At 48.7% G+C, this 21831-nt stretch overlaps 1 protein-coding gene across 2 annotated transcripts in view; it reads left to right on the plus strand.

Annotated features, from left to right (window-relative positions):
- Positions 1–1269: 1269 nt before the first annotated feature.
- LOC120933623 (phospholipid scramblase 3-like) overlaps positions 1270–21831 on the plus strand; it is a 70419-nt gene continuing 49857 nt past the window's right edge. The window contains exons 1-3 of one of the 2 annotated variants that reach the window (XM_040346929.1): positions 1270–1573; positions 17593–17635; positions 20762–20862. In XM_040346929.1, coding sequence (XP_040202863.1) covers positions 17626–17635; positions 20762–20862 — 111 coding nt within the window. In that variant the 5' untranslated portion in view covers positions 1270–1573; positions 17593–17625. Of the gene's footprint in view, positions 1574–17395; positions 17636–20761; positions 20863–21831 lie in introns of those variants that run through there. The other variant, XM_040346930.1, reaches the window with a different exon arrangement.

A 21831-nucleotide genomic window follows, 5' to 3' on the forward strand; every position in this document is an offset into this window, starting at 1 on the left:
TTAGGCGCGCTTACGCCGGCCCCATTTACGCTACGCCGCCGTAAGTTAGGAGGCAAGTGCTTTGTGAATACAGAACTTGCCTCTCAAACTTACGGCGGCGCAGCGTAAATACGATACGCTGCGCCGCCGTAAGATCGCGCGCAGCTACCTGACTCTAGCCCAATTTCTGTGTGAATGAGGCCTTCAAGCTTAAAGTGGACATTGCTAAAGGAGAATTCCGGGGTGTAGTGGCACCTGTATTTCTCGGGGACATGTTCATAGCTCCCAGCTGTCCCTGACTTCGAGGGACTGTCCCTGATTTGGAGCAATGTCCCTCTGTCCCTAATTTTGGTCTGATCTATATAGTTTCATATAAAATGCACTTTTTATCTATCAAAAACAGTTTTCTAGCACTAAACCTTTTTGCTGTATTTGTAAATTCTAAAAGTCAATATAAAAGGAATAGTGGGGTAGATTCAAAAAGCAATTGCGTCTGCGTAACCATAGTTACGCAGCGCAATTGCTTACTTGCGCCGGCGTATCGAATGCTCCTGATTCAGGAACCTCGATACGCCGACTGCAGCCTAAGATATGCCTGGCCTAAGGCTCTTATGCCGTCATATCTTAGGGTGCATTCTTACGCAGGCCGCTAGGTGGCGTTCCCGTAGTGGTCAGCGTAGAGTATGCAAATTGCATACTAACGCCGATTCACAACCGTACGCGCGCCCTGCTTACGCAGTTTACGTCGTTTGCGTACGTCTGTTTTTGCGTAAGGCTGCCCCTGCTATTAGCAGGGGCAGCCAATGCTACGTATACCCGTCGTTCCCGCGTCGCGTTTTGGAAAAATTACGTCGTTTGCGTAAGTGAATGGCGCTGGACGCCATTCACGTTCACTTTGAAGCAAATGACGTCCTTGCGATGTCATTTACCGCAATGCACGTCGGGAAAGTTTCCCGACGGAGCATGCGCACTACGTTCGGCGCGGGAACGCGCCTAATTTAAATGATCCACGCCCCCTACGGGATCATTTAAATTGCGCGCTCTTACGCCAGGCATTTTTCAGGAGCGCCCACGCAATTTACGGAGCTACTGCTCCGTGAATCAAGCTTAGCGCAGGAAATTTACGGAGGCGCAGCGGCAAAACGGTGCGCTGCGCCTCCGTAAGAAATGGGCAAATGTACCTGAATCTACCCCACGAGTGGTAAAAAAAAGCACTTGTGGGTTTAACCAATATTGTTTTTTGTACAATTCTCCTTTAAGGGGGTGTGGCAAGGGGTGTGTCTTATGCCTGCATACTCTTGCTGACAGGTGTCCCTCATTCCCATCTCAAAAAGTTGGGAGGTGTGCATGTTGGGTGTTGTAATGAAATGTCATCTGCTGCCAATCAGACGGTTTATCATCACAGCCCACAGACACTTCTTCCTGCGGCACAGCGACATTACACAATCAGATTTTGAAATACGAGAATTATTGGTAAGGGGAGGAGTCAGAGGAGAGGAAAACGCAGACTGACTTCCAGATCTGTCATTCCACACACAGCCCCGGAGAGCTGAGACACAGGAGCTGACAATCTACACCCAGCCGAAGCGTACAGGTACTCACCGCTGTCTCTGATTGGCTGCTGCATTCTCAGATTAATTTATCTATTTTTATCCTCTAGATCAGCTGCTGACTATCTATCATCTTACAGCGAACCTGCTGTTAGAATAAAGCCTCGTACACACGATCGGACTTTCTGCGGACAAAGCGGCAGACTTTTGTCCGAAGGGCGTTGTCCATGAACTTGTATTGCATACAAATCAAAGGACAAGGACCAAAACCTAAGAGCGGCGAGCTCGTCTCTCCGCCGTCAATGCGTGTCGGATCTGGTGCTCCTGTTCCCTACGCGTGTCGTCACACCACGTGACTTCTTCAGGGGATCTGTACACAGGCTCGGAAAATCCAACATTTGTCCGTGGAAAATCCGACAACAATTGTCCGATGGAGCGTACAAACGGTCATCACACAATTCCTGTCGGAAAATCCTATCGTGTGTACGAGGCTTAATAGACAGATAGTCAGCGCTGAGCGCTTCTTGTAAATACTACTCACCTGACTGACCCATGGATACTACTGAGCCAGGCACCCCAAGTCATGGACCTGTCGGCCATCCAGGTCACAACAAGCTCAGCTACTGCAGGGCAGGCAGGTCAGCAGAATGAGCTCAGCATTGAGGAGGGAGCAGAATTTGAACCCTTCACCCCCCAGCATCTGCCTGGAGCTGGAATTTCAGTTTACGTCAAAGTGACCTCAGGGTAATATTTACAGAACATCAATTGATTATTGTACACATAGGGCCAGATTCAGGAATAATTACGGCGGCGTAACGTATCCCCTTTACGTTACGCCGCCGCAAGTTTTCGGCGTAAGTGCCTGATTCACAAAGCACTTGCCTGTAAACTTGCGGCGGCGTAACATAAATCTGTCCGGCGCAAGCCCGCCTAATTTAAATTAGGCGCGCTCCCGCGCCGAACGTTCTGCGCATGCTCCGTATGAAAATTTCCCGCCGTGCTTTGCGCGAAATTACGGCGCCCCGACGTGTTTTTTGAACGGCGATGTGCGTAACGTACTTTCGTATTCCCGGACGTCTTACGCAAAAAAATAAAATAAAATTTAATTCGACGCGGGAACGACGGCCATACTTTAACATGGATGGTGTAATTTTACACCATCTAAACAGCACTCTTAACTTTACGACGCGAAAAACCGACGTCCGAGATTGCGACGAACGCGCATACCTTCGTGGATCGCCGTAAACAGCTAATTTGCATACCCGACGCTGGAAAACTACGCGAACTCCACCCAGCGGCAGCCGGAAAATTACACCTAAGATCCGAAGGCGTACGCCTGTCGGATCTTAGCCAAAAGCCTTTGTATCTTTGTTTGTGAATTACAAATAAAGATACGACGCGGCAAATTTGAAAGTTCGCCGGAGTATCAGTAGATACTCCGGCTTACTTTTTCTGTGACTCTGGCCCATAGAAGTGAGAAGACGGATTTTCCCTGGGAGCACATTGTCACAGCTCCCAACTGTCCCTGATTTCAAGGGAATGTCCCTGATCTGGAGCAATGTCCCTCTTTCCGCCTTATTTATCCCTCATTTTGGTCCGATCTATAAAGTTGTATATATATATATAGCCAGATTCATAGAGAGTTACGCCGGCGTATCAGTCGTAACTCTGAATCTACGCCGGCGTTAATTTAAGCGTATTCTGGAAACCAGATACGCTTAAACTAGGCTAAGATACGAGCGGCGTAAGTCTCCTACGCCGGTCGTATCTTAACCACTTCCATACCAGGTACTTACGCAGCTTCCCGCCCAAGCCAATTTTCAGCTTTCAGCACTGTCGCACTTTGAATGGCAATTGCGCGGTCATGCTACACTGTACCCAAACAAAATTGGCGTCCTTTTTTCCCCACAAATAGAGCTTTCTTTTGGTGGTATTCGATCACCTCTGCGATTTTTTTTTTGCGCAACAACTAAAAAAAGGCTGAAAATTTGGAAAAAAAATTACGTTTTTATTTTTTTCTGTTAATTTTTTTGTAAATAAGTTTTCTCTTTCAATTACGGGCACTGATATGGCGGCACTAATGGGCACCGATGAGATGGCACTGATGGACATCGATGAGGTAGTACTGACGGGCACAGATGAGGTGGCACTGATTGGCGGCGCTGGTATGCGGCACTGATGGGCACACATAGGCGGCACTGATGGGCACACATAGGCGGCACTGATGGGCACACATAGGCGGCACTGATGGGCACACATAGGCGGCACTGATGGGCACACATAGGCGGCACTGATGGGCACTCATGGGCGGCACTGGGCACTCATAGGCGGCACTCATGGGCAGAACTGATGGATACTTATGGGTGGCAAAGATGGGCACTGATAGGTGGGCACTGGGCATGGATGGGCACTGTGGGGTGGCACTGATGGACACTGGGGTGGCGCTGATGGACACTGGGGTGGCAGCACTGATTTTTGCCAGGTTGCCAGTCAGTGCCCATTTGTGGGCACTGACTGGCATCTTTTTTTTTTCTTTATGCTTTTTTTTTTTTTTTTCTGTCATTTTTTTTTTTTTTTGTCATTTTTTTTTTTTTGCCCACCCTGGTGCTCCAGGGTGGGCATCCCTGGTGGTCCAGTGTGGCGATCCGAGGGGGGGCTGCGCTGATAAACAATCAGCGCTAACCCCCCCTGTCAGGAGAGCCGCCGATCGGCTATCCTCTCCTCGCGTCTGTCAGACGCGAGTGAGGAAGAGCCATCGGCGGCTCTTCCTGTTTACATCGTGATCAGCCGTGGTTGGACACGGCTGATCACGTGGTAAAGAGTCTCCGCCGGAGGCTCTTTACCGAGATCGGAGATGCAGGGTGTCAGACTGACACCCCGCATCACCGATCGCCGCGATGCGCGCCCCCACGGGCGCGCGCGGCATGAAATCCTGCAGGACGTTCTAGAACGTCCTGTCAGGATTTCATAACCACTTCCCGGACGTAAATCGGCCATAGGCCGGGCGGGAAGTGGTTAAAGTGTAATTTTTAGGCTGGCCGCTAGGTGGCGCTTCCGTTGAGTTCGGCGTAGAATATGTAAACGACTAGATACGCCGATTCACGAACGTACGTGCGCCCGTCGCAGTAAAGATACGCCGTTTCCGTAAGAGATACGCCGCGTAAAGATAAAGCTGCACCCTAGGAGGCGTAGTCAATGTTAAAGTGGAGGTTCCCCCTAAAAAAATTTTCTAACAATACATTGAGAAGACTGATTACACTGCGGGTATGCTGTTTTTTTATTTTTTTTTCGTACATACCTCGATATCGCCGTTTCATCCCTCGGCTTCCGGGTATGATTCTTGTGGGGCTGGGCGGTCCTAGTTGATTGACGTTCCTCCGACCGGCGCATACTGCGCGTCACGACTTTCCGCCAGAAGCCGAACGCCGCTGCGCAGGCGCTGTATAGAGCCGACTCTATACGGCGCCTGCGCAATGACGTTCGGCTTCTGGCGGAAAAGTCGTGACGCGCAGTATGCGCCGGTCGGAGGAACGTCAATTAACTAGGTCCAGCAAGAATCATACCTGGAAGCCGAGGGATGAAACGGCGATAACGAGGTATGTACGGAAAAAAAAAAAACAGCCTAACCGCAGTGTAAGCAGTCTTCTCAATGTATTGTTAGAAATTTTTTTTAGGGGGAACCTCCACTTTAAGTATGGCCGTCGTTCCCGCGTCCGAAATTTGAAAATTTTACGTCGTTTGCGTAAGTCGTCCGTGAATAGGGCTGGACGTCATTTACGTTCACGTCGAAACCAATACGTCCTTGCGGCGTACTTTGGAGCAATGCACACTGGGGTATGTACACGGACGGCTCATGCGCCGTTCGTAAAAAATGTCAGTCACATCGGGTCACCACCCATTTACATAAAACACGCCCCCTCATCCTCATTTGAATTAGGCGCGCGTTACGCCGGCCCCATTTACGATACGCCGCCGTAAGTTAGGAGGCAAGTGCTTTGTGAATACAGCACTTGCCTCTCTGATTTACGGCGGCGTAGCGTAAATACGTACGCTACGCCGCCGCAAAGATACACACATGTATCTGAATCTGGCTAATAGCTCCCAACTGTCCCTGATTTCAAGGGAATGTCCCTGATCTGGAGCAATGTCCCTCTTTCCGCCTCATTTGTCCCTCATTTTGGTCTGATTTATAAAGTTGTATATATAGGGGCAGATCCACAAAGAAAGTACGCCGGCGTATCTAGTGATACGCCGGCGTACTTCCAAATTTCCTGCGTCGTATCTTTGTTTTGAATCCTCAAAACAAGATACGACAGCATCTGGGTTAGATCCGACAGGCGTACCGCTTCGTACGCCTTCGGATCTAAGATGCAATTCTTCGGCGTCCGCTGGGTGGCGTTCCCGTCGTAATCCGCATCGAGTATGCAAATTAGCTATTTCCGACGATCCGGCGGCCGTCGCATTCTTTTACGTCGTTTCCGTTCGGCTTTTTTGGCGTATAGTTAAAGCTGCTATCTGGTGGCGTACGCAATGTTAAGTATGGCCGTCGTTCCCGCGTCGAATTTGAAATGTTTTATTTCGTTTGCGTAAGTCGTCCGTGAATGGGGCTGGACGCCATTTACGTTCACGTCAAAACCAATGACGTCCTTGCGACGTCATTTAGCGCAATGCACGGCGGGAAATTTAGGCACGGCGCATGCGCAGTTCGTTCGGCGCGGGGACGCGCTTCATTTAAATGAAACAGGCCTCCTACTCGCCGATTTGAATTACACGCCCTGTTACGCCGCGAGAGATACACTACGCCGCCGTAACTTATGGCGCAAATTCTTTGTGGATTCGAAGATTAAAAAAGTAAGTTACAGCGGAGTAGCGTATCTCACATACGCTGCGCCCATGCAATTCTACGAGGATCTGCCCCTTATGGGTTTAGCAAATTTATTTTTTTTGTATACTTCTTCTTTAACCACTTGCTGCCCGCCCACCGTTAAATGACAGAGGGGCGGTGCAGGTCTCTTTCTAAAACAACGTCATATGACGTTGTCCCAGAACGGCCGCTCCAGCGGGGGCGCGCAGCGACCAGGAGCGCTTTGTGTTGCTAGGACACAGCGGGACCCTGATCTCTGTAAAGAGCCGCCGCAGAGGCTCTTTAACCCCTTCCATACACAGCATTTTCACCCCCTTCCTGCCCAGACCAATTTTTAGTTTTCAGCGCTGTTGCACTTTGAATGACAATTGCGCGGTTATGCAACACTGTACCCAAACTAAATCTTTATGTTCCCCCCCCCCCCCACAAATAGAGCTTTCGTTTGGTGGTATTTGATCATCTTTGTGGTTTTTATTTTTTGCGCTATAAACAAAAGAAGAGCGATTTATTTTTTAAAAAAACACAATATTTTTTACTTTTTTATTTAATAAATATCACAATTAAAAAAAAAAAAAATGTTTCCCTCAGTTTAGGCCAATACGTATTCTTCTACATATTTTTGGTAAAAAAAAATCGCAATAATCGTATATATTGATTGGTTTGCGCAAAAGTTATAGCGTCTACAAAATAGGTGATAGATTTATGGCATTTTTATTTTATTAATTTTTTTTACTAGTGTTGGCGGCAATCTGCGATTTTTTTATTGTGACCGTGACATTGCGGCGAACACATCGGACACTTTTGACACGTTTTTGGGACCATTCACATTTATACAGCGATTAGTGCTATAATAATGCACTGATTACTGTGTAAATGTGACTGGCAGGGAAGGGGTTAACCACTAGGGGACGCTGAAGGGGTTAATATGTTCCCTAAGGTGTGTTCTAACTGTAGGGGGGAGGGGACTCACAAGGGGAGGAGACCGATGTGTGTTCCTCTGTACTGGGAACACACATTGGTCTCCTCACCTCTGACAGGACGTGGATCTGTGTGTGTTTGCTTACGACGTGAACGTCATTCTACGCAAAGCCCTATTCGCGAACGACTTACGCAAACAACGTAAAATTTTCAAAAATTTGACGCGGGAACGACGTCCATACCTAACATTGAGTACGCCTCATATAGCAGGGGTAACTTTACGCCGAAAAAATAGATACGCCGTCGTAACTTCATTGTGGATCTGCCCCTTAGTGTATTGAGATGCCATTCAAGAGAAATTCCACCACAACACGCGTTGTGTTTGACGTTGCGATGATTGCGTGCAGTAACACAATATTTACCGCAATGCAGAAATGTGAATACGGCCTAAAAAAGTGGCGTCCGGAAACAGCGAATAGACGGGTGCCTGCAAGGGGTTAACATGTTTTCCTGCGCAAGCCCTTGTTTCCCGCGGCTGTGCTCATTTCCTCCTGCTAGCTGAGCCAGAAAGGTGCCAAGCATTGCAATGTTGTTCTGTTTCCTGTGTCCTCGGTGACCTGGGAGCGAGGGGTAACCAGGCTGTAAGGGTTAACGATTCATATATAAAATAAAGTGAAATCGCGCTGAAAGGATACAAGCAGCTGCCATAACAATCAATATAAATTGTGTACAAATAATAAATAAATGCCGCGCTAAAATGGCAAAATGCATGCAGTTAAAATACATATAGCTGGATTCACGTAGGGCGGCGTATGTTTCAGCCGGCGTAGCGTATCGTATTTACGCTACGCCGCTGTAAGTTAGAGAGGCAAGTGCTGTATTCACAAAGCACTTGCCTTCTAAGTTACGGGGGCGTAGCGTAAATGGGCCGGCCTAAGCGCGCCTAATTCAAATGAGGAACAGGGGGGCGTGTTTTATGTAAATGATTCGTGACCTGACGTGATTGACGTTTTTTGACGGCATGCGCTGTCCGTGGACTTATCCCAGTGTGCATTGCTCCAAAGTACGCCGCAAGGACATATTGGTTTCGACGTGAACGTAATTGACGTCCAGCCCCATTCACCGATGACTCACACAAACGACGTAAAATTTTAAAAATTCGACGTGGAAACGACGGCCATACTTAACATTGGCTACGCCACCTAGGGGGCAGCTTTATCTTTACGCAGCGGAAACGGTGTATCTTTACTGCGACGGGCGCACGTACGTTCGTGAATCGGCGTATGTAGTCATTTACATATTCTACACCAAACTCAACGGAAGCGCCACCTAGCGGCCAGCCTAAAAATTACACTTTAAGATACGACGGCGTAGGAGTCTTAGCCTAATTTAAGCGTATACATAGGTAGATTCACAAAGAGTTAGGCCGGCTTATCAGTAGATAAGCCGACCTAACTCAGAATCTACGCCGACCTATGTTGAAGCGTATGCTCAAACAGAGATACGCTTAAACATATCTAAGATACGACGGCTTGCGCCGTCCTATCTTAGATTGCAATATTTTGAAAGGCCGCTAGGTGGCGCTTCCATTGCGGTCGGCGTAGAATATGTAAATGAGGGGATACGCCGTTTCACGAACGTACGCCAGGCCGACACAGTACTTTTACGCCGTTTACGTAAGAGATAGGCCGCGTAAAGTTAGAGCTAGGCTCTAGTGGAATAGTAATGTCAAGTATGGCCGCCGTTCCCGCCGTGAAATTCAAAATTTTTACGTCGTTTGCGTAAGTCGTCCGCGAATCGGGATTTACGTCCACGTCGAAATCAATAGGCCTGTACGGCGTACTTAGCCGCAATGCGCACTGGGAAATGTAGGCGCCCGGCACAGTAGCCGAAAAACGTAAGGTCAAGCCTCATTACCATTAAACACGCCCCCCTCCAACCCATTTGAATTAGGCGCCCTTACGCCCGCCGCGTTTACACTACGCCACCCTAAGTAAGGAGGTAAGTGCCTTGAGAATCATGTACTTACCTCTCTTACTTAAGGCGGCGTAGTGTAAACACGCTAGGCTACGCCGTCTTAAAATTGCGCGCCCCTACCTGAACCTACCCACTGGTTTCCAGAATACGCTTAAATTTAGGACAGCGTAGATTCAGAGTTACATCGGCGTAAATCTTTCTGAATCCAGCTAATAGTAAACAAAAAAGCTAAATTTATTCCCAAAAAACAACAAAAAAAACAACCAAAAGTCAGCAAAAATACAAAACTGTGATAAAGATCGTCCCAAAAGAGGCGAATCTTGCAACACCATCAAATCTCCAAGCGCTCCACCACCTCAGTGCGCAATAGAACCTCTTACCAGAGTAGATGCACTCTAAAGCCTCGTACACTCCATCGGACTTCCATCGGACAGATCCGTCTGCATACAGATTTCCAGCCTACATACACCAAACAATGGGGTAGATTCAGGAAGCAATTACGCCTGCGTATCCATAGATACGCCGCGTAATTGCTAAGTAGCGCCGGCGTATCTACTTTCTGTATTCAGAAAGCTAGATACGCCGACTTTAGCCTAAGATACGACTGGCATAAGGCTCTTACGCCGTCGTATCTTAGGGTGCATTCTGACGCTGTCCGCTAGGTGGCGTTCCCGTAGTGGTCAGCGTAGAGTATGCAAATTGCATACTTACGCCGATTCACAAACGTACGCGCGCCCGACGGTAGTTTTTTACGTCGTTTGCGTACGTCGGTTTCGTCGTAAGGCTGCTCCTGCTATTAGGAGGCGCAGCCAATGGTAAGTATGGACGTCGTTCCCGCGTCGCGATTTTCAAATTTTACGTCGTTTGCGTAAGTCGTCCGTGAATGGCGCTGGATGCCATTTATGTTCACGTCGAAGCCAATGACGTCCTTGCGACGTCATTTACCGCAATGCACGTCAGGAACATTTAGGGACGGCGCATGCGCGGTACATTCGGCGTGGGAACGCGCCGAATTTAAATGATCCACGCCCTACGGGATCATTTGAATTACGCGCGCTTACGCCGGCCCCTTTTACGCAACGCCGCCGCAAATTACGGAGCAAGTGCTTTGTGAATACAGCGTTGCTCCTGTAATTTACGGCGGCATAGCGTAAAAACGATACGCTGCGCCGCCGTATCAGTGCGCGGCCCTACCTGAATCTGGCCCAATGTGTTTTGTCAGCTCTTTACCGCCACCCTTTGGGCAACTTCTGCTATTGTTGTCTGATGTTTAGCATTGGTTCTGAGCATGCGTGTTTGTACTTTGGATTTTAGTCTGATGGATTTGTGTACACACGATCGGATAATCCGACGGAACACATTTGTTGGCGGACAATTTGAAAGCGTGCACAGCCAACATTTGTTGTCGGAAATTGGTGTTGGCGCTTTAATCATCCCGGCACCATGGTTGTTATGGTGTCAGGATGATTGGAGCGCATTATTTCTATTATTACATTGTTATATAGAATGAAATCATTCAACTCACCATAATGCAGAATCAGTGGGACCCCTGAGCGTGTCACTTGCCATGTTGCTTGCCATCAGGTGCCCCCAACAGAGTCTGTCCTTACATCAGGTGCCCCCAGCAGAATCTGTCATTACATCAGGTGCCCCCAGCAGAATCTGTCATTACATCAGGTGACCCCAGCAGAATCTGTCATTACATCGGGTGCCCCCAGCAGAGTCTGGCCTTACATCAGATGCCCCCAGCAGAGTCTGTCCTTACATCAGGTGCCCCCAGCAGAGTCTGTCCTTACATCAGGTGCCCCCAGCAGAGTCTGTCCTTACATCAGGTGCCCCCAGCAGAGTCTGTCCTTACATCAGGTGCCCCCAGCAGAGTCCGTCCTTGCATCAGGTGCCCCCAGCAGAGTCTGTCCTTACATCAGGTGCCCCCAGCAGAGTCTGTCCTTGCATCAGGTGCCCCCAGCAGAGTCCGTCCTTACATCAGGTGCCCCCAGCAGAATCTGTCCTTGCATCAGGTGACCCCAGCAGAGTCCGTCCTTACATCAGGTGCCCCCAGCAGAATCTGTCCTTGCATCAGGTGACCCCAGCAGAGTCTGTCTTTACATCAGGTGCCCCCAGCAGAATCTTTCATTACATCAGGTGCCCCCAGCAGAGTCTGTCCTTACATCAGGTGACCCCAGCAGAGTCTGTCCTTACATCAGGTGCCCCCAGCAGAATCTGTCATTACATCAGGTGCCCCCAGCAGAATCTTTCATTACATCAGGTGCCCCCAGCAGAGTCTGTCCTTACATCAGGTGCCCCCAGCAGAATCTGTCATTACATCGGGTGCCCCCAGCAGAATCTGTCATTACATCAGGTGCCCCCAGCAGAGTCTGTCCTTACATCAGGTGACCCCAGCAGAGTCCCTCCTTACATCAGGAGTTCCCAGTGGAATCCCTCCTGACATCAGGCATTCCCAGCAGAGTCCCTCCTTATATCAGGTGCCCCCCCTTGGAGCCCCCCTTACATCAGGTGTCCCCCCATTGGAGCCCCCTTAATCAGGTGTCCCCCTATTGGAGCCCCCCCTTACATCAGGCTTCCCCCACCCCATTGGAGCCCCTCTTACATCAGGCTTCCCCCACCCCATTGGAGCCCCCTTACATCGGGTATAGCGGTGTCTCTGCCGCCATTACGGTTTCCCTGTTCTCTTAGGGGGACCAAAATAGGGGGTGGGGGGTGGGCGGTCGATGCCGCAGCTTAATTTCTATAGTAGCCAACCGTGTTCTTCTTCTGGTCTTCTTAAAAATGGCTCCGCCGGCCGCAGACCGGAAAAACGTGAAAAAACAGATTTCCCGGGACACAATAAAATCGGGAAAAGGGTCCAAATCCCGGGAATGTCCTGGGAAATTCGGGACAGTTGACAAGTATGATCTTGAGCTAATTCCAAACTGATGGCCAATAGGGGCTTTTGCCTATTGAAAATATAGGACACTGAAGTTCATTGCCGCTCTGCAGGCATGCACACATTTTAAGTTTGACATGTTGGGTATCTATTTACTCGGCGCAACAATCTTTTTATTTTACATAGTTGGGTAATATTTGGCGTTTTTGTGCCCTAAAATTTACTTTAATGTAATTTTTACTGAAAATTTGCACTTGATAAACTGCTGTGACTTGGAGCTACTAATACTTTATTCTCCAGGTTCTCTGCTTTCAGAAAATATAGAATGATTGGGGGTTTTAAGTAATTCTCAAAATATTACAAAATTGGGTAAAATATTAAAATTACAAAATATTACAAAATTAGATAATATATTGCGTTTTTGTTTCCTACAATTATCTTTAATAAAATATTTATTGAAACTTTGCACTTGATAAACCAATGTGCAAATATTTTGTGCCTTGGAACTACAACATTGTTATTCTCCAGGGTCTCTGCTTTCAGAAAATATATTGGGGCAGATCCTCGTACCTTTGCGCCGGGCGCCAGGGCCATCTTTTCCATTGGGCACGCTGGGCAGTTGCCCGAGGGCCCCACTTGCCTGGGGGGCCCCACCGGCTGCCCAGCAACTCCAGTAAAAAATTGTGGAGAGTGACGAGTTAGAACTGCTAATGCCCAGTTTGTGGAAATCACAGAGAAGATCCGATCCTCTACGAGTGCGGGGGGTTGCTGATGTAAGGGGGGAGTGAATGCAAAAATGTAAGGGGGCACTGATATAAAGGTTCCCCCTCCTATATTAGTGACCCCCCTTACCTTAGTGTATTTACTCTACGGAAGGTGGTCTCTGGTCACCAGAGTGCCCCCCACATCAGAGTTCCCCTTTACATCAGAGTCTGCAGGATTCCCCCTTACAATGCAAGGGGGAACTCAGTCTGCGGACCCTGATGTAAGTGGGAAAGAGAAAGCAGTGGACTCTGATATAAGGTGGTCTCTGGTCACCAGAGCCCCCCTCCACATCAGAGTTCCCCCCTTAGATCATTATCTGCAGCGTTCCCCTTTACATAAGAGTTCCCTTTCACTGTAAGGGGGAATCCTGCAGACTCTGATGTAAGAGGAAACTCTGTGCTGGCTGGGTTATAGTAACCTGACCTTCATGTCAACGAAGACATTTTATAGTTTAAATACTGACATTTGCATTGTTCGGCACTGAAAACTGTAATTTTAGGTACTTTTTTTTGCACTGGCAGTAAAAGATGTGGTTCTGCCAGTAAATTTTTATGATTTTTGTCAGTAAATTCTCGTGCGTGATTGTGTAGACCGGGCCCCAGTGCGCACTGTATTGCCCGGGGGCCTATAATGCTCTTAAGATGACACTGCCGGGCGCAGCGTATCTAAGATACGCTACGCCGCCGTAACTTATCTTTTTTTTTTTTAATCCACAAAGAATCCGCGCCGTAAGTTACGGCGGCGTAGTGTATCTCTTGGGTAAGGGTGCGGAATTCAAATGGATGGAATGTGGGCGTGTTTTAGGTAAATAAGTCGTGACCCGACGTAAACAACGTTTTTTTTTAACTGCGCATGCGCCGTCCGTGGGGGTATCCCAGTGCGCATGCTCGAAATTAAACTGGAACCAGCCAATGCTTACGACGGTGACGTCATTCTATGCAAATTCCTATTCGCGAATGACTTACGCAAACGACGTAAAAAATTCAAAATTGGACGCGGGAACAACGGATATACGTTACATTGAGTACGCCTCATAATAGCAGCTTTAACTATACGCCGAAAAAAGCCGAACGCAAACGACGTAAAAACAATGTGCCGGCCGGACGTACGTTTGTGGATCACCGTAACAAGCTAATTTGCATACTCGACGCGGAATTCGACGGAAACGCCACCTAGCGGCCGCCGAAAAATTGCAGCTTAGATCCGACGGCGTACTAAGACGTACGCCTGTCGGATCTAGCCGAGATGCCGTCGTATCTTGTTTTGAGGATACAAAACAAAGATACGACGCGCAAAATTTGAAATTACGCGGCGTATCAAGAGATACGCCGGCGTAATACCTTTGTGGATCTGCCCCATAATGTTTGGGGGGTATCACCCAAACCGTCTTCTCCGCTCCTCCCAAGACTTTCTGCTCTCTAGCTCCCTTGTCTCCTCCTCCCATGCTCATTTCCAGGACTTCTCCGGAGCCTCTCCCATCCTCTGGAACTCACTACCCCATTCTGTCCAGCAATCTCCTACTCTGTCCACCTTTTAGACGATCCCTGAAAACTCATCTCTTCAAGGTGGCCTATCCTGCCTCCAGCTAACAACTGAATCTTCTACTCCCCTCATCAGTTCATCCCTCACAGTCCCTACTTTTTGTTTCACCAGCCCCTCCCTCTTAGATTGTAATTTCGCAGGAGCAGCGCTCCTCTAACCCTCTTGTTTTGAATTGTACTGTTGGTGTTGTGTCTCCCTACATTATAAAGCGCTGCGCAAACTGTTGGCGCTATATAAATCCTGTATAATAATAATGGTTGTTGGTGCCAGATGGACTGGTCTGAGTATTTCAAAAACTGCTGATCTACTGGGATTTTCACACACGACCATCTCTCGGGTTTACAGAGAATGGTCAGAAAAAGAGAAAATATCCAGTGTGTGGCAGTTGTGTGGAGAAAAATGCCTTGTTGAGGTCAGAGGAGAATAGGCAGACTGGTTGGAGATGATAGAAAGGCAACAGTAAAGCCCTGTACACACGATCAGATTAATCGATGAAGCTGACTGATGTGCCTACGCACCATAGGTTAAATAACCGATCGCGTCAGAACGCGGTGACGTAAAACACAACGACGTGCTGAAAAAAACGAAGTTCAATGCTTCCAAGCATGCGTTGACTTTATTCTGAGCATGCGCGGATTTTTAACTGATGCTTTTGCATACTAACGATCGGTTTTGACCTATCGGTTAGGCGTCCATCAGTTCAATTTTAAAGCAAGTTCTACATTTTTTGACCGAAGGATAACTGACCGATGGGGCCCACACACGATCGGTTTGGTCCGATGAAAAGGTCCTTCAGTCCGTTTCCATCGGTTTTGACCGACCGTGTGTACGCGGCCTAGCTCAAATAACCACTCAATACAACCAATTAGGTAGATTCAGAGAGATTGGCCTAAGATTAGGACGACCTAGCCTACTCTTTATAGGCTACACCGCCTTAAATTATTTAGGTTAGAAGTGATTCTCCAACCACTTACCTTCAAATTTTCGGCGGCGTAACCTAAAACGAGCGGGCGTAAGCGCGCCTAATTCAAATGACTGGGAGGGGGGCGTGTATTATTGAAATGATGCTTGACCTCACGTTTTTTGACGTTTTTTACACTGCCCATGCCCCGGGCGACTACATTTCCCAGTGCGCATTGCGGCTAAGTACGCCGTACGGGCCTATTGATTTCGACGCGTACGTAAACAACGTAAATCCCGATTCGCGGACGACTTGCGCAAACGACGTAAAAAATTCGAACCTCGCGGCGGGAACGGCGGCCATACTTAACATTGTTATTCCACCTCATAGGTGGAATAACTTTAGGCGGCCTATCGCGTACGGAAACTACGTAACTCGACGGTGTAGGCCAGGCGTACGCTCGTAAATCGTCGGGAATCGGCGTATCCCCTCATTTACATAATCTAGGCCGGCCGCAATGGCAGCGCCATCTAGCGGCCAAAAGAAACATTGCAGCCTAAGATAGAATGGCGCAAGCCAGCCCATCTTAAGTATGTTTAAGTGTATCTCTGTTAGAGAATACACTTAAACATAGGTCGGCTTAGATTCAGAGTTAGGTCGGCTTATCTGTAGATAAGCCGGCCTAACTCTTTGTGAATCTACCTAAATGTATGCCGAAAGCCATTTCTGAATGCACAACACACCCAACCTTGAAGCAGATGGGCTACAGCGGCAGAAGACCACACCAGGTGCCACTCCTGTCAGCTAAGAACAGAAAGTTTAGGCTACAATTTGCACAGGCTTCCAAAAATTGGATATCAGAAGATTGGAAAAACGATGCCTGGTCTGATGAGTCTTAATTTCAGCTGCGACATTCAGATGGTAGAGAGGTGGAGATAAACCAAGAGTTTTGGGTCAAGTAAGGCCCCTTTCACACTACCGTGACTTTAACCACTTAAGCCCCGGACCTAAATGTAGCTAAAGGCCCAGGCCAGGTTTTGCGATTCGGCACTGCGTCACTTTAACAGACAATTGCGCTGTCGTGCGACGTGGCTCCCAAACAAAATTGACGTCCTTTTTTTCCCACAAATAGAGCTTTCTTTTTGGTGGTTTATCGGTTGGTTTGCGCAAAATTTATAGCGTTTACAAAATAGGGGATAGTTTTATTGCATTTTTATTAATTACTTACTACTAATGGCGGCGATCAGCGATTTTTTTTCGTGACTGCGACATTATGGCAGACTCTTCGGACAATTTTGACACATTTTTGGGACCATTGTCATTTTCACAGCAAAAAATGCATTTAAATTGCATTGTTTATTGTGAAAATGACAATTGCAGTTTGGGAGTTAACCACAGGGGGCGCTGAAGGAGTTATGTTTCACCTAGTGTGTGTTTACAACTGTAGGGGGGTGTGGCTGTAGGACTGATGTCATTGATCGTGTCTCCCTATAAAAGGGATCACACAATCGATGCAGCCGCCACAGTGAAGCACGGGGAAGCCGTGTTTACGTACGGCTCTCCCCGTTCTTCAGCTCCGAGGGAGCGATCGCGAGGGGGCGGCTAGAAACGAATAGCCGCGCCGTCGTCCCGGATCGCTCCCTGACGATTTTTTCTGACCGCCGCATGTACCGGGCCACATGTACGCCCATCTGCCTGTTCGTGCCATTCTGTGGACGTATATGTACATGCGGCGGTCGTTAAGTGGTTAAAGTCGCGCGATTTTGCCACGATTTCACCGTCATTTTGCGCCAGTGATTTCAGGGAATGCCTGTGTAAACTTGAGGTCTATGGACCTTAACTCGCATCAAAGTTGGACAAAGTAGTACAGATATGAACGGTACTCATTGGAAGTCAGGGTGTACGACTTATCCTGCAACTTAGCAGTCCCAAGTCGCAGGACAAGTCACACAAGTGTGAAAGGGGCCTTGGGACAGGCTTACCAATGTGTATTGGCTCCAGCCTGTTTTATGACTATTTACGACAGCTATTGGGAGGTTCTGGCTCTTACACCCGACATACAGGATAAGAGAAGTGGTGCAGTGCAGAGTCCATATATACAGAGTAAGGACAGATACTGAGAATTACACCCAGCGGCACAGCGGCAGTCACAAGTTGCTGAAGAATATTCATAATTATTGTGAATCTAATCATCTTTCTCTTATTTCCTTAGTGAAAATATTCGAATTCCTGTCTTCAGAAAAACATGTCTGCAGGTAAGAAGCACATTTTTAGTGCAGAACAATGCTTTACAATGAACTAGGGTTGTCCCGATACCACTTTTTTAGGACTGAGTACAAGTACCGATACTTTTTTTCAAGTACTCGCCGATACTGAATACCGATACTTTTTTTAAATGTGTCCCCAAATGCAGCCATGTCCCCCCCCATATGCAGCCATGTCCCCCCACAAATGCAGCCATGTCCCCCCACAAATGCAGCCATGTCCCCGCCATATCCAGCTATGTTCCCCCCATATGCAGCCATGTCCCCCCCATATCCAGCTATGTCCCCCCCATATGCAGCCATGTCCCCCCATATCCAGCCATGTCCCCCCCATATGCAGCCATGTCTTCCCCCCATATCCAGCCATGTCTCCCCCCCATATCCAGCCATGTCTCCCCCCCATATCCAGCCATGTCCCCCCATGCAGCCATGTCTCCCCCCATGCAGCCATCTCCCCCCACATCCAGCCATTTCCCCCAAATGCAGCCATGTCCCCCCACAAATGCAGCCATGTCCCCGCCATATCCAGCCATGTCCCCCCCATATGCAGCCATGTCCCCCCATATCCAGCCATGTCTCCCCCACATCCAGCTATGTTCCCCCCATATGCAGCCATGTCCCCCCCATATCCAGCTATGTCCCCCCCATATGCAGCCATGTCCCCCCATATCCAGCCATGTCCCCCCCATATGCAGCCATGTCCCCCCATATCCAACCATGTCTCCCCCCCATATCCAGCCATGTCTCCCCCCCATATCCAGCCATGTCTCCCCCCCCCATATCCAGCCATGTCCCCCCATGCAGCCATGTCTCCCCCCATGCAGCCATCTCCCCCCACATCCAGCCATTTCCCCCCAATGCAGCCATGTCTCCCCCCATGCAGCCATGTCCCCCCATGCAGCCATGTCTCCCCCCATGCAGCCATGTCTCCCCCCATGCAGCCATGTCCCCCCATACAGTCATGTCTCCCCCATGCAGCCATGTCTCCCCCCATGCAGCCATGTCCCCCCCCATGCAGCCATGTCCCCCCATATCCAGTCATGTCTCCCCCCCATATCCAGCCATGTCTCCCCCCCCATATCCAGCCATGTCTCCCCCCATATCCAGCCATGTCTCCCCCCATGCAGCCATGTCTCCCCCCATGCAGCCATGTCTCCCCCCATATGCAGCCATGTCCTCCTTACCTGCATCCCGCCGCATCCCCGCTGCCGCCGACTGGTTAATACGGGTGGGGAACATTACACAGCTTTCATTTGAATAGCTGTAATGATTCGCGCCGCGCTGCGTATAGACACTCCCCCTCGCTCGGGATTGGACAGTTCACCCGAGCAAGGGGGAGTGTCTATACGCGGCACGAATCATTACAGCTATTCAAATGAAAGCTGTAATGTTCCCCGCCTGTATTACCCAGTCGGCGGTAGCGGGGATGCGGAGGGATTCGGAGGGATGCGGCGTAACGGCGGCCTCGATGCGGCATAACGGCGGCGGCAGTATTCTATTTCGGTATCGGGGGTATTTGCGGGAGTACTCCCGCAAGTACTCGAAATCGGTCCCGATACCGATACTAGTATCGGGACAACCCTACAATGAACGTTATTGTGTTATTGAGTGGTGTGGTTCACTTCATTACATGCATTAGACTACTGTAGCAGGATAATCTGAACCCAGCCTAACACAGTACCGTGCTTCCCCAAAAATAAGACCTACCCGAAAATAAGACCTACCCAAAAATAAGACCTACCCGAAAATAAGACCTATAGCTAGATTCACGTACTTGTGCCTAACGTTAGGCAGGCGTATCGCATATACGCTACGCCGCCGTAAGTTAGAGAGGCAAGTGCTGTATTGACAAAGCACTTGCGTCCTAAGTTACGGCGGCGTAGCGTAAATGTGCCAGCGTAAGCGCGCCTAATTCAAATTGTGAAGAGGTGGGCTTGTTTTATGCTAATGAATCGTGACACGACGTGATTGACGTTTTTGCGTCAAATTTTTAAATTTTTACGTCGTTTGCGCATGCGCCGTCCGTGGACATATCCCAGTGCGCATGCTCCAAATTACGCCGCAAAGACTTATTGGTTTTGACGTGAACGTAAATTACGTCCAGCCCCATTCACTGACGACTTACGCAAACAACTTAAAAATTTAAAAATTCGACGCAGGACCGACGTCCATACTTAACATTGGCTGGGCCAGCTTTTTGTTGGACTAACTTTACGCCTGAAAACGCCTTACGTAAACGGCGTATCTTTACTGCGACGGGCAAGCGTACGTTCGTGAATAGGCGTATCTCACTGATTTATGCATTCTAGCCGTAAATCAGCGTTCACGCCCCTAGCGGCAGGCCTAAATAGACAGCTAAGATACGATGGCGCAGGCAGTCGTATCTTAGCTAGATTTAAGTGTATTTCAATTTGAGAATACACTTAAATGTACGACGGCGCCGATTCAGAGTTATGACGGCGTATCTACTGATACGCCGGCTTAACTCTTTCTGAATCTGGCTATCAGTGTTATTTTCTAGGAGGGCTGCAATATGCAGGTGATACTCTAAAAATTAGAATATCGTGCAAAAGTTCATTTATTTCTCTAATGCAAATTAAAAGGTGAAAGTAATATATGAGAGAGACTCATTACATGCAAAGCAAGATAGTTCAAGCCGTGATTTGTCATAATTGTGATGCTCAGGCCCGGACTGGCCATAGGGCACACCGGGCAAATGCCCGGTGGGCTGGGGCCAACAGGCTGAACTTCAGGGCCGCGGTCCGATACCTGTTGATGACCGGGCCGCACAGCGGGAGGTAAGCGGCGACCACGGCCTGGAGAGGGTTAACACAGGCCGTGGTCGCGGCTAAACTCCCGCTGTGTGGCCGTGTCTGTGTCTCCTCTCCAGGCACTCCTGCCCTGCCGACAATGTCATCTATCAGCAGAGCAGGGGCGGGAGGAGCCGGAGATCTGTACACTGACCACGTGCAGGGATCCATGGTTGCTATGCAGCAGGTCGGATCCAATCAGAGCAAAGATTGCTGTCCGTGCACGCGTTCTGCTGCTGTGGCTAGGCAATGGGGACGCTGCCAGGGCTACACTTGAATAGTATTTTTTATTTTTTGTTTGTTACAGGATATCCTGCACTTATCCAGTCCCAGCCACAATGGGAGAACGGCTCCACTATCTCAAAACCAACCGCTATGGTGCCGCCAGGACTGGAGTGTCTTGTAGAGGTTGGTAATACAGCAGCCTATATGAAAGCACTAGGGGGGCGGCTGAGATGTATGTTTTTGCTTAGGATCTACTGTTAAATGGAACTCTGTATATATGATGCAGTCTGTGACTTGTATTAAGGTTTTTTTAAGTTCTCCCTGTAACATATATTTACATTCAAATAGAACAGGTTGTAGCCTATTTACATTTGTGTTTTTTTTCCCATTAACACAGAATGAATGTACATGCACTTGCACTGGGCAAATTGATAATTCTTTATAAATCAACCCTTAAAGCGGGAGTTCACCCATTTGTAAAAAAATTTTTTTTATCCCCTTAGCTTCCTGCTCGTTCGGTCTAGGGGAATCGGCTATTTGTATTAAAATATGAGCTGTACTTACCCGTTTTCGAGCTGCATCTTCTTCCGTCGCTTCCGGGTATGGGTCTTCGGGAGCGGGCGTTCCTTCTTGATTGACAACCTTCCGAGAGGCTTCCGACGGTCGCATCCGTCGCGTCACTCGTAGCCGAAAGAAGCCGAACGTCGGTGCGGCTCTATACTGCGCCTGCGCACCGACGTTCGGCTTCTTTCGGAAAATCGTGACGCGATGGATGCGACCGTCGGAAGCCTCTCGGAAGACTGTCAATCAAGAAGGAACGCCCATTCCCGAAGCCCATACCCGGAAGCGACGGAGAGGATGCATCTCGTAAACGGGTAAGTACTGCACATATTTTAAAATAAATAGCCGATTCCCCTAGTAAAAACGAGCAGGAATCTAAGGGGGAAAAGTGCCCTCTAAGGGTGAACCCCCGCTTTAAATTCATTTAAAGACAAACACAAATCTATAGCCACACAAAAAGGTTGAAGTGGTTGTAAACCCTTGAAGAAAAAAAAGAACCCTGCAGGACAAAGGCATAATGAGCTAGTATGCATAGGAGGATATCGTACCCGTCTCCGGCTGATGACATCTCTCCCGGGGGTTACTTGCGGG

Source organism: Rana temporaria, chromosome 3, assembly GCF_905171775.1.
Source record: "Rana temporaria chromosome 3, aRanTem1.1, whole genome shotgun sequence".
Taxonomy (NCBI): Eukaryota; Metazoa; Chordata; class Amphibia; order Anura; family Ranidae; genus Rana; species Rana temporaria.